Raw genomic sequence first — 16,152 nt, forward strand, 5'->3', positions numbered from 1 at the left:
GCAGCTGCTGGGGCCTGCAAGCCACAGCAAGAGAAGCACGGCGGTAAGTCTGGGCGTTGCAACGAAGAGGCGCCGAGAGCCAAGACTAGAGAGAGCCCGCAACAGCAGTGAAGGCCCAGAGCCTCCGAGAATGAGTGAGCCAGTGAGCAACCCGAAGGAGCCTCCCAGCCAGCCCAGTGCTCTAAGTTGTCTCTAGGTTACCTGTAACACCTGCTGCTGCTGCTAAGTCGCTTCAGTCCTGTCCGACTCTGTGCAACCCCAGAGACAGCAGCCCACCAGGCTCCCCCGTCCCTGGGATTCTCCAGGCAAGAACACTGGAGTGGGTTGCCATTTCCTTCTCCAATGCATGAAAGTAAAAAGTGAAAGTGAAGTCGCTCAGTCATGTCCGACTCTTCGCGACCCTATGGACTGCAGCCCACCAGGCTCCTCTGCCCATGGGGTTCTCCAGGCAAGAGTACTGGAGCGGGCTGCCATTTCCTTCTCCAATGCATGAAAGTGAAAAGTGAAAGTGAAGTCACGCAGTCATGTCCGACTCCTAGCGACCCCATGGACTGCAGTGCACCAGGCCCCTCTGTCCATGGGATTTTCCAGGCAAGAGTGCTGGAGTGGGGTGCCACTGCCTTCTCCCCCTGTAACACCTAACACAGTGTAAATGCTCTGGAGATAGTTGCCAGTGTTCAGTAAATTCAAGTTCTGCTTTTTGGGACTTTGTGGAGTTTTGTTTTTCTGAGTGTTTTTGATCCAAGATTTGTTGAATCCACAGATTATAGGGGCTTCCTGTGTATAAGATACAAGTAGGTTTTGAACAGTGTAGCCCCATGGGCTAAACTATTACATTCTAGAACAGAAGTTTAAAGAGTGTGCTTACACGGAAAAGTCTGAACCCTCCTTGCTGGTTTTTTTTTCCCTTTTGTCATTGTTTCTTAAATTATGATAGTTGGTGGCTCAGACAGTAAGAATCTACCTGCAGTGCAGGAGACCTGGGTTCAATCGCTGGGTTGGGAAGATCCCCTGGAGAAGGAAATAGCAACTCACTCCAGTGTTCTTGCTGGAAATCCCATGGACGAGGAGCCTGGTCCAGGGCCACCGTCCACGGGGTCGTCAAGAGTCTGACACGACTGAGGGGCTAACGCTCACTTCACTGGTGTCATTTTTGCCTTGATCATTTGTTCCAGAAACCATACTGACGATAATTGTGAAAATATTAAGTTGAATGTTTATGAATTACTTAAATGTAGATTGAGATTCAGTCATAGTAGAACCATGTGAGCATGTACCTTACTGTTTATTTACAGATTAATATTCTCAGAGCTGCTGTCAACAAGCTTGTGTGTGATGGACCGAATGGATCGAAGTGTCTTGGGCCGGAAAGGATCGCGCAGTTACAGGATAACAGCCGCCAGAAACTTTTAGGGTGAGCTGTGTGGCCACACGGGCTTCCTTCTTAGCCGTCTGGACCTTGGGTGTCTTGCCTTGTCTGTGATACGACGCAGTGTGCTGGGTTAAGGCTCTGAAGTGGGGACGTGTCTCCGAGGTGCCAGGACAGAGGCCTCAGCTTCCTGGGAGCAGCAGGCTGTGTCCTGGGTGGCCACTGGGAGCCGGGCAGGAAGCAGGGTGGTTTGAAAACAGTGTAATAAAGAGAGCCTTTCAAACGGCACCGGCAGGGCAGAGGGAGTCCACGGTGGGCACCTTGAGGGCAGAGAGATGAGGGGCCCCAGGCTTGAGGACCACCTCACAGGAGTTGGGCCCCTCTCATGAGCTTCCCAGCTGGCTCAGGCTTGCTGCTTGCTGGACTCCCCGTTGACCAAGGCCAGCCAGAAGCCCTGCAACCAGGGCCCTCACTGGGGCAGCCCGTGAGGTTAGGTCAGCCTGGAGGTGTCAGAGGAGGCCGAGGGGGAAGGACACGGTGGGGAGGAGCAGACAGAGGCCCTCGGCACGTGGGGTCCCGCAAACCACTCTCAGCCTCTCTCCCTGCTGGCTTCACCCCTTGCCCGGCCCGGGACGGTGGCCTGGGCCGCTGGGAGCCAGCTGAGGACAGTGAGCAGCAGGGTGCCAGGCACAGTGCTGCCTCTGCGACTGCGACAGAGACTGAGGTGTGTCAGAGTTCACACACACGCAGCACAGAAGCCATCTCAGTGTGTGTGCCCCGGCGGATGCACCACCTGGTCAGCAGCGGAGCGACGCCGTGCTGTAAAACACTGGAGGTCCTCATAACACTGAGAGACCCCCAGCAAGATCCGCGTGGAGGAGCGGCTGTCTCCACGTGTTGGAGGCCCCTGTCCCGGTGCGGCTGTGCTCTGCCCTGCGTGTCCTAAGGGCACCTCCCCACCCCCAAGGCGGGCAGCCAGTCCTGACTTGCTGGGCGCCAAATGCGGGGAGGGAGGTTGGGTGCAGTTCAGTGGTTGTTAGTAAGCGTGTGGAGTTGTGCTAAGCACTATACGACTCTGTTACAAAGTTTCTGTCATCCCCAAAGCTTGCTTATAAATAACCTTAGAACAGAATTGTGGGGATAGCCACACAATGCTATAAATCTACTAAAATTATTAAACTGCATACTTAGAAATAATTAGTTTATGGTATATAATGACCTCAAAAAAGCTGTTTTTAGAAGCAGCAGTTCTTCTGTCCATTTGTCAGCATCTCCTGTCCCCACCCAAACTCCAGGCAACCACAGGCCTCTTATGGTCTCCATAGATTTTTCTTCTCTGAAAATTATTTATAATTGACCTAATGACTTTAAAAACCTGGCTTCGTTTGTTTAGCCGAGTGTGTTTGAGGTTCATCCGTGTTGTGATGTGTTTATCCTCTTTAATGACTGGTGCTCGTCTGTGTGCGTATGTCACGCTCCTCCGTGTGCGTATGTCACGCTTCGTCCGCCCATCCACCGGTTGTTGAAATGCTTGGCTTGTTTGCAGTATTAGGCTTTTTGAGTAATGCTGCTCTGGAAAGGCACGCAGCCTTTAAATGGATGTGTATCTTCTTCTCTCTTGGGTAGATATCTAGGAGTGGAAGTGGTAGGTTGTATGGTAAATTTGTTAATTTTTTAAGAAATGGACAAGCTGGTTTTCAAGCTGACTCCCATATCACATCCCTGCCAGCAACGTGTGGCCGTTTCCTTTTCTCCATCCTTGCCTGCGCTTGGTTGTGAGTTTTTTATTGTAGTTAATCTAGTGGCCTTACAGCGCAGTTCTCTCAGTCGTGTCTAACTCTTTGCAACCCCATGGACTGCAGCACACCAGGCTTCCCTGTCCATCACCAACTCCCAGAGTGTGCTCAAACTCATGTCCATCAAGTTGGTGATGCCGTCCAACCGTCTCATCCTCTGTCATCCCCTTCTCTTCCTACCTTCAGTCTTTGCTAGCATCAGGGTCTTTTCCAGTGAGTTGGTTCTTTGCATCAGGTGGCCAAAGTAATGGAGCTTCAGCTTCAGCATCAGTCCTTCCAGTGAACATTCAGGACTGATCTCCTTTAGGATAGACTGGTTGGATCTCCTTACAGTCCAAGGGACTCTCAGGAGTCTCCTCCAACACCACAGTTCAAAAGCATCAGTTCTTTGGCGCTCAGCTTTCTTTATGGTCCAACTCACATCCATTCACGACCATTGGAAGAACCATAGCCTTGATAAGATGGACCTTTGTCAGCAGCATCTCTGCTTTTAACTCGCTAAGTTGGTCATAGCTTTTCTTCCAAGGAGCAAGCGTCTTTTAATTTCGTGGCTGCAGTCACCATCTACAGTGATTTGGAGCCCAAGAAAGTGAAGTCTGTCACTGTTCCCATTGTTGCCCCATCTGTTTGCCGTGAAGTGATGGGACCCGATGCCATGGTCTTCGTTTTTTGAATGTTGAGTTTGAGCCAGCTTTTTCACTCTTCTCTCTCACCTTCATCAAGAGGCTCTTTAGTTCCTCTTTGCTTTCTGCCGTAAGGGTTGTTATCATCTGCAGATCTGAGGTTATCGATGTTTCAGATCTTTCACATTTTTTTAATTGGGTTGATTGTCATCTCATTACTGAGTTGCAGGCGTTCTTTCTAAATGCTTGCTGAAAGTCTCTTATGAATATGTAATTTGCAGATACTTTCCCCGTCATGTAGTTTGTCTTTTCGTCTCCCTTTTATTTTCATATTCTGAAGAACACACAGACTTAATGTTGATGATGCTACTTCATCTTTGGTGTGGCGTGTGCTTTTGGTGTTCTATCCAGTGTCACACAAGTGTTCTCCTCTGTTTCCCTCTCTCATATTTGTGCTCAGTTGCTCAGTCATGTCCAACTCTTTGTGACCTCATGGACAGGCTCCTCTGTCTGGAATTTTCCAGGCAAGAAAACTGGAGTGGGTGGCCATTTCCTTCTCCAGGACATCTTCCTGGCCCAGGGGTTGCACCTGTGTCTCGTGTCTCCTGCACAAGCAGGCGGTTCTTCACCACTGCACCACCTTCTTGTGTTTGGGTTTTGATCCGTTTTGAGATGATATTTGAATGTGGTATGACATGTAAGAGGCTTTGAAGTTTGTTTTTTCACATAAGAACATCCACTTGTTATATGTTACAACATAATTTGCTGAAGAACTTTCTTTTCCCTCATTGAATTACAGTGGCACCTGTCCAAAATAAACTGGCCGTGAGCGTGAAGGTTTATTTATGAACTTCCTGTTTTGTTCTGTTGACTTATGTGTGTTTTAATAGTAATTCTTGAAATTGAGCAGTGAGCCCTTGTGTTTCGTTCTTCTTTTTCAATGTTGCTTTTACTTTTCTAGATCCTTTTCCTCTCCACATGCAAGTTGGGCTCAGCTTGTCAATGTCTACAGTGAGCCTGGCAGGAACCGTGATAGGGATTGTGGTGGATCTACAGATGAGTTTGAGGAGAATTGCTATCTTAACAGTATTGAGTTGTTTGGCCCACCAAGATGGAATGCCTATTAGATATCCTTCAGTTTCCCTGAACACTTTCTGTGGTTTTCAGTGTGCAGTGCTTGCACTTTTGTTAAATTATTTCGAAATATTTTTGTCTTTTTGATGCTATTGTGAGTTTAAATAATTTTCTTTATTTTTGCATTGTTCATTGCTACAAATGAACAATTGATTTTTATATACTGGTCTTTTATCCCGTGACCTTATTAAATGGTTAGTGCTAGTAGTTCTTGTAGACTCTTTAGGATTTCCTACATACAGGATTATATCTATGAGTAAAGACAGTTTTACTTCTTCCTTTCCAATCTGTATGCTCGTAATTTTTCCCTTGTTTTATTCTGCTGGTTAGAACCCTCAATATGTTGTTAAACAGAGGTGATGAGAGCACATGTCCTTGCCTCGGCCCCCGTTTCAGGGAGAAGCCTTGTCACTCGCTGAGTATGGCGGTGGCTGGAGGCATTCAGCAGAGGCTTAGCAGCAGCAGACGCTCTCTGTCCGGTTGGAGGGGTTCTCTTCTGTCCCTAGTGTGCTGGCAGCTTTGATTGGGGAAGGATGTCACATTTTGCCAATGCCTTTTTTGTGTCTGTGAGAAAATTGTGTTTTTTAAAATTTATGTAGTGTATTAATTGCTTTTTGGATGTTATAACTAGCTTTGCATTCTTGGGATGAATTCCACTTAGTGTGTAATTCTTTTGATAAGCTCGTTTGCTATTTCTGTTGTTAGGGTTTTCCCTCTGTGTTTCTGAGGCTCATTCACTGGTCTTAAGTTTCCTGTGATCTCTTTGTCAAATTTGGTATCAGAGCGGCACTGGCTTCACAGAACGAGTTTAGGAAGTGTTTCCTGCCACTCTGTTTTCAGAAAGAGTTTGTATAGGATCGATATCATCTCTTTAAATATTTGATTGAGTTTACCAATGAAATCATCTGAACTTGGACTTCTCTTTGTGGGGAGATTTTAAATTACTACTTCAATTTCTTGTGTTTTAGGTCGATTCAGAGTTTCTGTTTCTTTTTAAGTCAGTTTTGATAATTTGTGTCTTTCTAAGAATTTTACTCAGTTTGTGTAAATGAACTAGTTGGCATACAGTTGTTCAGAATCTTCTCCAGGAACCCTTTCCTCTGTATAGTCAGAAGTCACGCCCCCTTTCTTGCTTTGGAGTTTGTGTGTATTGCCTCTCTTTTTTCTGGGTTAGCTTAGCTAAAGTTTATCAATTCTAGTGATCTCTTCGAAGAACTAATGTTTGGTTTTGTTGATTTTCCCCCCTAATGTTTATTTTTTCTGTTTCGTTGATGTTTATCTCTGCCTGGAAAATCCCATGGATGGAGGAGCCTGGTGGGCTGCAGTCCATGGGGTTGCCAAGAGTCGGACACGACTGAGCGACTTCACTTTCACTTTTCGCTTTCATGCATTGGAGAAGGAAATGGCAACCCACTCCAGTGTTCTTGCCTGGAGAATCCCAGGGACGGGGGAGCCTGGTGGGCTGCCATCTGTGGGGTCGCACAGAGTCGGACACGACTGAAGTGACTTAGCAGTAGCAATGTTTATCTCATTGTAATTATTCCCTTACCTCTGGTTGCATTGGGCCTAACTTGCTGCTTTTCCAATTTCCTAACTTAGAAGCTTTATTATTTTGAGAACTTTTCTGTTACAGACATTTAAACCTGTAAAATTCTCTCCATTACTGTTTTTGCTGCATCCCATACTTTCTGATCAGTGGTATTTTGATTTTAATTCTTTTAAAAGCACTGTCTGGTTTCCCTTGTGATTTCTTCTTTGATGCATTATTGAGGTGCATATTGTTTAATTTTCAAATATTTTTTGAGATTTTCCAAATATTCTCTGTTGTTACTGTATAGTGCATTTCCGCTGCAGGCGTCACACGGACATGAATGACCCCGGTCTTTCATAGCCCCTCCCACGTGTACTGGGCCTTGCTCTGTGGCCTGGCACAGTCTTTCCTGGAAAGTGTTCCTTGTTCCCTTGAGAAGAATATATGTGTTGTTGGGTGGGGTGCTCTGTAGATGCTGGGTGGGTCCATGGTGGGTGGTGGCCTGGGATTCACTATGCTTGCTGATTTTCTTTCTAGTTCTATGAAAATCAAAACTGGGACATTACAGTTTCTATTTATTGAGATAGGAGTATTTCTCTTCTCTGTCAGTTTTCCGTTTCTGTCTTTTGGGGGCTCTGTTAGACACGTTTACATTTATAAGTGTCGTATCTTCCTGAGGTGTTAGCCCTTTTATCATTATGAAATCTCTGTTCTGATAATCTTTCTTGTTTAAAAGTCTGGTTTGTCGGACATAGCTGTTCTGCTTGGTTTGGTTACTGTTTGCTTACTGTTTTCATGACGTATCTTTTCCCGCCCATTTAGTTGAAAGGGCACCTGCATCTTTGCATCTTTGAAAGCCTTCTTTCTGCCCTGCCATGCTCTCTCCTCCCTGGGGACTCCACTGTATGGTGTTTGGTACAACTGACGTCGTCCTGCTGGTCTCGGAGGCTCTGCCATTTTTTCTTCCTCCTCCTTCTCCCTCCTGTTCAGTTAGGGAACGTCCGTTGCTCTGTCCTTAAGTTCACTGACTCTCTGTTCGTCCATCTCACACCGACAGATTCCTATAAGGACTTCTTCATTTTAGTTACTGTACCTTTCAATTCTAAAATTTCTCTTTGGTTCTCGTGTATAGTTTTAAACTTTTAGTGAGATTTCCTTTGAGTCATTGTCATCGTGTTTTCCTCTATTTCTTTAAACACGGTTTGCTTTAATTCTCTGTGTGTGCTTGCAGGGACCTCTTTGAAGTCTTACCTGCCAAACCCACGTCCGAGCCCACCCACTCAGCCTCTGTTGCCTGCTCTCCTTTTTATTCCTGAGTATGGGTCACGCATTCCTGTTTCTCATATATCTTGCTAGAGATTGAGTATTTTAGGTAATGTAGTATATTAATGTAGGGTTTTGGTTCTTCCCTGCAGAATTCTGCAGAATGGGTTTCCCTACATGCTGTAAGGCCGCAGGTACCTTTTTTTTTTTTAATTCTCCTTGTATTTTCCAGCCTGGCTTGTTAGGGGGTGTCCTCGTGTCTGCATTGCTCAGTGCTCAGCCATTGGTGGATCAGAAGTTGTGCTTGGACCTCTGAATCATCAAGTTTTCCAGCCTGTGCTGGTGGGTCCGTGTGTGGGTTGACAGTACTTCTAGAGTTCAGGCAGTGTTAAGCTCTTTCCTGGCTTGTATTTTTCGCCAGGGCCCTGTGGCAGGCTGGGGGCCTTCATAGGGCTCCTCTGCACCTGTGTGTGCAGCTGCTCCATCACCCTGGGGTCGTCTGGGAGCCCCGCTGGCCTCTGCCGCTCTCGGCCCCAGGGTCTCCCTGGGCATTTCCCGGGAGTCTGCTGGTCTGCACTGGCCCCAAGCAGGACCAAGGCCAAAGGCTCGAAGAGCTGGAGGCTTTCTCCCTTCGATTCCTCCTGCACTTGTCTGACTGTGCTGCCAGGCACGAGGCTTCACCCTCTGCTGCACATCAAGTGAACTCAGTCTGGCCATGAGCATGCCTGTTCTCACAGCCAGCTCCCCTGGAGCTCTGGAGTGCCAGGTCAAGCTGCTGGGGTGGGTGTGAGTGTGGCGGGGAGCAGCCCCAGGTTTGAACTCCGCAGACTCCAGTCTTGCTGCCTAGAGTTCAGCAGTTTTTCTTGAATGAATGCTTCTGAACTTGTTTGCTTTTGGTTAACATCCAGAGCCTTCAGATGTGTTCCTTGGACAATCGTGTCCAGTTTTATACTTGTTGGGGAGGAAGGAGGTGCAAGAAGATTTGCAAACTTTATTCTTTTATTGCTAGAATTCTCTATCTCAGCCTTTTGACATTTCCAGCTTGTCACAGCTGCTTAAGAGTAAATGGTATAACAGTTCCTGTTACATCTCCCAGAACTTGACTGAGTGACGCAGAGATGTTCGGTAATGGAGCTGCCTCCACTGGTTACCAGGGGAACGCAGAGCACAGCGGTCAGCCTTAGAGGCTGTGTCACTCCATTCTTTTCCTGCTTTTGAATGTATGAAAGTGAAAGTCAGTCACTCAGTTGTGTCCGACTCTTTGTGATCCCATGGACTATATAGTCCATGGAATTGTCCAGGCCAGAATACTGTGTAGCCTTTCCCTTTTCCAGGGGATCTTCCCAACCCAGGGCTCAAACCCAGGTCTCCCACATTGGGAGCAGATTCTTTACCAGCTGAGCCACAAGGGAAGCCCAAGAATACTGGAGTGAGTAGCCTATCCCTTCTCCAGCTGATCTTCCTGACCCAGGAATTGAACCTGGGTCTCCTGCATTGCAGGCAGATTCTTTACCAACTGAACTATCAGGGAAGCTCTTTTGAATGTATAGTGGATTAAAATATTCTCTGATCACAATTACATAAATTTTGACCTTTAAAAAACTTACTAGCATTATAATCCTGAGTGAAAGTACATAGAATTTAAATCTCTTTAAATATCGTAGTAGTGTTTTCAGTTACTAACATATAATTAAGATGACTTAAACTCTCTTTTTTAAAATTTTAGTTTGTTCTGTCAGTTGAAAGCAAGAGAGAAGGTTGTTCCTAAGTGGTACGAGAAGCCGTACGAGTGGAATCAGGTAAGTGAGAAACTGGAGGCGGTGTGGGCCGCCTGCCCCCAGGACGGACGGGGAGGAGCCTCAGGGGGGCTCAGGGAGAGACTCAGAGGGGCTCAGGGAGGAGGATTCGGGAGAGCAGAGAGACTCGGAGGGGCTCAGGGTGAGACTCGGAGGGGCTCAGGGAGGGACTCAGAGGGGCTCAGGGTGAGACTCAGAGGGGCTCAGGGAGGAGCCTCTAGAGGGGCTCAGGGAGAGACTCAGAGGGGCTCAGGGAGAGACTCAGGGGCTCAGGGAGGAGCCTCTAGAGGGGCTCAGGGAGAGACTCAGAGGGGCTCAGGGAGAGACTCAGAGGGGCTCGGGGAGAGACTCAGGGGCTCAGGGAGAGACTCATAAGGGCTCAGGGAAGAGCCTCTAGAGGGGCTCAGGGAGAGACTCAGAGGAGCTCAGGGTGGAGGATGCGGGAGAGCAGAGAGAGGCGCACGACGGAGCGGGCGGCGCCGGCGGTGCGGTGCCCGCAGGCAGCCTGCCACTTCTGAATAGTGCATTGCTCAGTCTCTCCGGTGTGTCTGACTCTTTGCAACCCCATGAACTATAGCCCTATACAGGCTCCTCTGTCCATGGAATTTTCCCAACAAAATACTGGAGTGGGTTGCCATTTCTCTTCCAAGGGTCTTCCTGACCCAGGGATTGAACTCGAGTCTCCTGCATTGGCAGGTGGATTCTTTACCCCTGAGCCACCGGAAGCCCTCTGGATAGTATATTGTATGTGAAAAGTTAGACCCCAGGCTAACCATCCTTCACTTCTGGATAAAACAGGTATGGGTGTCGGGCGCGCATTTAGGGCACGTTTGCTGTTGCTTTCATCTTCTTCGGTTGTCATGACGACGTGCCATCCACTGGGTGGCAAAAGCAGCAGCAGTTTACTCTGTGACAGTGATAGAGGCCGGGTGTGGGTGCTGCGGGTGCCAGCACGGTGGGGCTCTGCCGAGGGCCCTCCTGCTTGGAGACATCCACCTTCTCACTGTGCCCTGGCGTGGCAGAGACTGGGTGGCATGCTGTCTGGGGTCTCTTCCTGTAAGGGCACTAATCCATCGTGAGAGCCTCCCCCGCACCTCCGTGTAACCCGACTACTGCCCAAAGGCCTGCCTCCTAATACTGTGCCACTGGGGGTCTGGATGACACGGTTCGGCCCACAGCGTTTGTGAAGTGTGGCAGGGCCCACACCAGACACCGTGACATTTCCTGCCCATGAGAGTTAGAGAAGAGAAGAAAATGTGATTGCAGGAAAGGAGCCCAGGGAGGAATCGTAAGCTCTAATCCTAGAGCCAAGAGAAAAGAGACATCAAAGGCAAAGGAGAAACGGGAAGATATACCCAGCTGACTGCAGAGTTTCAGAGAATAGCAAGGAGACCCAAGAAGGCCTTCTTAAGTGAACAGTGCAAAGAAATAGAGGAAAACAATAGAATGGGAAGGACTAGAGATCTCGTCAGGAAAATTAAAGATATGAAGGGAACATTTCATGCAAAGATGGATGCAATAAATGGACAGAAATAGTATGTACCTAACAGAAGTAGAAGATATTAAGAAGAGGTAGCAGGAATACACAGAAGTGTACAAAAAAGATCTTAGTGACCTAGATAACCAGGATGGTGTGACCACTAACCTAGAGCCCGACATCCTGGAATGTGGGCCTTAGGAAGCATCACTATGAACAAAGCTAGTGGAGGTGATGAATTATTTCAAATCCTAAAAGATGATGCTGTGAAAGTGCTGCACTCAATATGCCAGCAAATTTGGAAAACTCAACAGTGGCCACAGGACTGGAAAAGGTCAGTTTTCATTCCAATCCCAAAGAAAGACAATGCCAGAGAATGCTCAAACTACCGCACAATTGTACTCATCTCACACGCTAGCAAAGTAATGCTCAAAATTCTCCAAACTAGGCTTCAGCAGTATGTGAACCGAGAACTTCCAGATGCACAAGCTAGATTTAGAAAAGGCAGAGGAACCAGAGATCAAATTGCTAACATCTGTTGGATCATAGAAAAAGCAAGGGAATTCCAGAAAACATCTACTTCTTCATTGACTACACTAAAGCCTTTGACTGTGTGAAGTGAAGTGTAAGTCACTCAGTCATGCCTGACTCTTTGCAACCCCGTGGACTATACAGTCCATGGAATTCTCCAGGCCAGATTACTGGAATGGGTAGCCTTTCCCTTTTCCAGGAGATCTTCCCAACCCAGGGGTCAAACCCAGGTCTCCCACATTGTAGGTGGATTCTTTACCAGCTGAGCCACAAGGGAAGCCCTTTGACTGTGTGGGTCACAACAAACTATGGAAAATTCTTAAAGAGATGGGAATACCAGACCACCTTATCTGTCTCCTGAGAAACCTGTATGCAGGTCAAGAAGCAACAGTTAGAACTGGACATGAATAACGGACTTGTTCCAGATTGGGTAAGGAGTACGTCAAGGCTGTATATTGTCACCCTGCTTATTTAACTTATATGCAGAGAACATCATGAGAAATGCTAGGCTGGGTAAAGCACAAGCTGGAATCAAGATTGCCAAGAGAAATATCAACAACTTCAGAAATGCAAATGACACTACCCTTATGGCAGAAAGCAAAGAAGAACTAAAGAGCCGTTTGATGAAAGTGAAAGAGGAAGGTGAAAAATCTGATTTAAAACTCAACATTCAGAAAACTAAGATCATGGTATCTGGTCCCAACACTTCATGGCCAATAGATGGAGGAAAAATGGAAACGGGGAGAGACTGTATTTTCTTGGGCTCCCAAATCACTGCAGATGGTGACTGCAGCCATGAAATTAAAAGACACTTGCTCCTTGGAAGAAAAGCTATGACCAACCTAGACAGCGTATTAAAAAGCAGAGATACCACTTTGACAGCAAAGGTCCATCTAGTCAAAGCTATGGTTTTTCCAGTAGTCATCTATGGATGTAAGACTTAAGGAAGCACTCAGACTTTTGAATTGTGCTGGAGAAGGTAGCTGGACTGCAAGGAGATCAAACCAGTCCATCCTAAAGGAGATCAACCCTGAATATTTATTGGAAGGACTGATGCTGAACCTCTCTCTAATACTTTGGCCACCTGATTTGAAGAGCTGACTCATTGGAAAAGACCCTGACGCTGGGAAAGATTGAGGGCAGGAGGAGAAGGAGACGGCAGAGGATGAGATGGTTGGATGGCATCGCTGACTTAATGGATGTGACTTTGAGCAAACTCCCGGAGATAGTGGAGGACAGAGGAGCCTGCGTGCTGCAGTCCATGGGGTTGCAAAGAGTCGGACATGACTTAGTGATTGAACAGCAACAATCCTAGAGCCAAGGCTGTCTTTATAAATAAACCAGCTGGGGCACTGGTTCCTCATCCCTGTGGCGGGGGAGTGAGACGCTGCCCCCGGAGCTGTGTTTCCCACTCCAAGTCCGACAGGTACTTCTGCTGCAGCGTTCCTGTGGTCCACGTGCTCCATGACGGGGTTCCCTGTCAGAGTGCTGAGCACCAGTCACTGGAGCTGCTCCAGCACGTGCACGAGCTCTGCCCTCAGGGAGGACGTGCAGGGTGCGCCGGCCACCTCTCCCACAGCCTCCATGGGGGGTGTGAAGCTAATAGAAGACTTAGTTAGGAAGCCGAGTTTCACTCTGGGGTTGGTGGGTTTCAGAAAACTTCCACATGCTCTAATGCCTCTGTGAAGTTACTGTTCATGTTTACGTAAAAGAATGCATGGGAGATTTCTGAGTAGAGCTTACTGTATTGTTAAGACGAATTGAAAGATGGCATAGCAAATGTATAGTATTTGGTGTTGTGAGAGACATTGAAGGAGTGCTTCCTGCCCTCTCTGCACACACACACACACACACACACACACACACACACACACACAAGGTCTGTGTATGTGTGTAACTTTGTTTTACTTTATGTCTAGAAAAGCGCTGTTGCGGAGCCTGACTGGCCCTTTTGCCCCAACAGGTTGATCCGAAGCTGGTGATGGAGCAGGCGGACCGAGAGAGCAGCAGGGGCAAGAACACCTTCCTGTACCAGCTCCACAGGCTGATTGTGCTCAGCTCCTAGAGGGCGGGCGCCCTGCCCCTGCGAGCCGCGCGCTGCGCTGCCTCAGTGGGGGCTGGAGGGTGGTGTTTCTGTTCACGTGGGAAGAACTGGGAAAAGGCTGGTCTTCTCGTGAAACAGAAAATCACTGTATTAAACATTTTGGGAAAAATTGTTCTGAAGGAAGACTTCATTTGGAAAAAGGTTCTCTTTTGCTCTGTTATTAAAGTAGATATCCATAGGTAGTATTGGGTGTGAGGTTCTGGATCCAGCGTGTGTTCCGCCTTCTTGCCGAGGTTTAAATGCCTGGGCCCAGGGAGACCAGTGCTCCCAGCTGATGACAAGGGGAAAGCTGGGTGTTCTTTTCCAAAACCATGTGACCTTTTCTGACTTTTTTCCGTGAGGGGAGATATCTAATTTCGGTAAAAATACTTCGTTTTGTGTATCTCAGGTTTTTCCTTAAGTTACAATTCTTTGTCCACGTTTTGGAAATGAGAGAGATCACCTGGTCACTAGCATATCTAATAAAAGTATTAGACCGAGTTTGTTTCTGACAGTTTTAGTCAGAGGAGATTAAAATATATTTTTTTCTTAAAAATAATAATCCATTGTTAAGATTATGAAGATCACCATTTTCCAACCAGAGAATCAGTACCAATTCCACATGGAGGAGACAACTTTAGTTGGTGAATAATCATCTTTGGCCAAATTTAGCAGAAAAGTGTAAAGTACAATGGAAACCTATGCAACTAAAATATAACTGTACTATACAGAAAAATCACCATGAGCAACTTAGTACGTATTTCTAACCCGTGAAATCTCAAGGATTTCTGTTTGTTGTTATTCCAATTAACAAAGTCCACAAATGTAAGCCATTTTAACGTTTCAGTGCAGAGTAAAGAGAGTGAAGAACATCTGCAATAAAATAAAAGCCTGCTGCATAATCCCTCCTGCTCATATCCTCTTGACCAAAAAACGTTAGCACTAGCATGCATTCAAGACCAAAATCCAAGCAGATCCATAAAAGGACTGGTCACTGGCATGGTCAGCCATTCTACTGTTTTAATTTTACTTATGGCAGGCATGAAAAAATCTAATTAGATGAAACTTCCACTAAACACTTTTTTAAAATCGAACTTTCAAACTTCTCCCGTAGTAACATATACCCAAGACTTGCCTAGCTTAGAATGAAGAGGAACTGCTATATTTACTTGCATTAACTTTCAAGAGTGCTTTGAAAATATACGGATGTATTCATACATGTAATCTTATCATGACCGGAATGGCTTATTTATAGACTATAAATGCCTATCCAGATAGAACGAGCAAGTACAAAGTTAAATTAGTACAGTTTGCCACATCAGAAGGGAATTCTGCTGTAAGGTATTTTTCTCCCCAATCTCCAAACATTAAGTCCAATATGTGAGCTTTAATGTTAAGTCTTACTATACTTTTAGTGAAACTAAGCAGACCCGGCATTGACAATGTAGGTAGCTTTAACTTTCTAAGAAAATGTAACACAAAATTCGCAACTTGAAACTATAACATGCCAAGGTTTTGATATATTATCTTAAAACACTTAGGAAGTGTCCACATTTTCAGAAATTCTATAGAGTTCTATTTAGTTACATATGTTATTTATTTTTCAGTGTCTGGCCTATTTCTCAAACATGTGGTTATCTTTGTGTATTGCCAAAATCAGTGACTTACCTTAAGTTTTGTCAGCCAGCAACATTTTCAGTGAATAAGAATGGATTTTAATTAGCCAAATGTAGACAGACATTGAATCTCGTCACTTTAAGTTTGGTAATTGCTTAATGTATCAGTTTTAGATTTCTAGCACTGCATGTGCTGTATTTATTCTGACTTTACTAAAATAAAGAGTTGAATACAAAAAAAAAATAATAATCCAGATTTCTAAAACTGATACAGGAGTGTTCAGTCCAGTCGCTCAGTCGTGTCTGACTCTTTGCAACCCCATGGACTGCAGCACCCCAGGCCTCCCTGTCCATCACCAACTCCCGGAGCTCAGCTTTGTTTATAGTCTAGCTCTCGCATCCATACATGACCACTGGAAAAACCATAGCCTTGACTAGAGCTACTTTTGTTGACAGAGTAATGTCTCTGCTCTTTAATATGCTGTCTAGGTTGGTCATAGCTTTTCTTCCAAGGAGCAAGCATCTTTTAATTTCATGGCTGCAGTCACCATCTGCAGTGATTTTGGAGCCCCCAAAATAAAGTCTGTCACTGTTTCCACTGTTTGCCCATCTATTTGCCATGACTTTTTTGAGACAGGGTTAGCAGCAAAGCAGAGCCGCTGTAAATGCAGCAGCCAGCGAGATCTGAGTGAGTTCTCACGGAAGGTCTGGACCGGCCAGTGGGCGGGTAGGAGAAAGGGTCCTCCTGAGTGGGGCTTCCACGGTGAGAAAACACGAGAAGCTCTTGGGTTTGGTTTGATGGTGGGGTCGTGACCAGGAGCTCATGTGGAGGACTCGGAAGCCATCCCGCGTCGGCGCGGGTAGGACTTCTGTAAACTGGGGCCTGGCCGGCGCTGCCCTGGGCCTCCTCGGGTCAGCCGGGCCAGCAGCCGG

The 16,152-nt window shown here is 46.5% G+C and overlaps 1 protein-coding gene across 2 annotated transcripts in view; it reads left to right on the forward strand.

Annotated features, from left to right (window-relative positions):
• Window positions 1-14,291, forward strand: part of TDRD9 (tudor domain containing 9) — a 110,598-nt gene extending 96,307 nt beyond the window's left edge. For both annotated transcript variants that reach the window (XM_027521517.1, XM_027521515.1), the window contains 3 exons: window positions 1,296-1,414; window positions 9,443-9,515; window positions 13,484-14,291. In XM_027521517.1, coding sequence (XP_027377318.1) covers window positions 1,296-1,414; window positions 9,443-9,515; window positions 13,484-13,585 — 294 coding nt within the window. In that variant the 3' untranslated portion in view covers window positions 13,586-14,291. The remainder of the gene's footprint in view (window positions 1-1,295; window positions 1,415-9,442; window positions 9,516-13,483) is intronic.
• Window positions 14,292-16,152: the final 1,861 nt, after the last annotated feature.

Source organism: Bos indicus x Bos taurus, chromosome 21 (assembly GCF_003369695.1).
Source record: "Bos indicus x Bos taurus breed Angus x Brahman F1 hybrid chromosome 21, Bos_hybrid_MaternalHap_v2.0, whole genome shotgun sequence".
Lineage (NCBI taxonomy): Eukaryota > Metazoa > Chordata > Mammalia > Artiodactyla > Bovidae > Bos > Bos indicus x Bos taurus.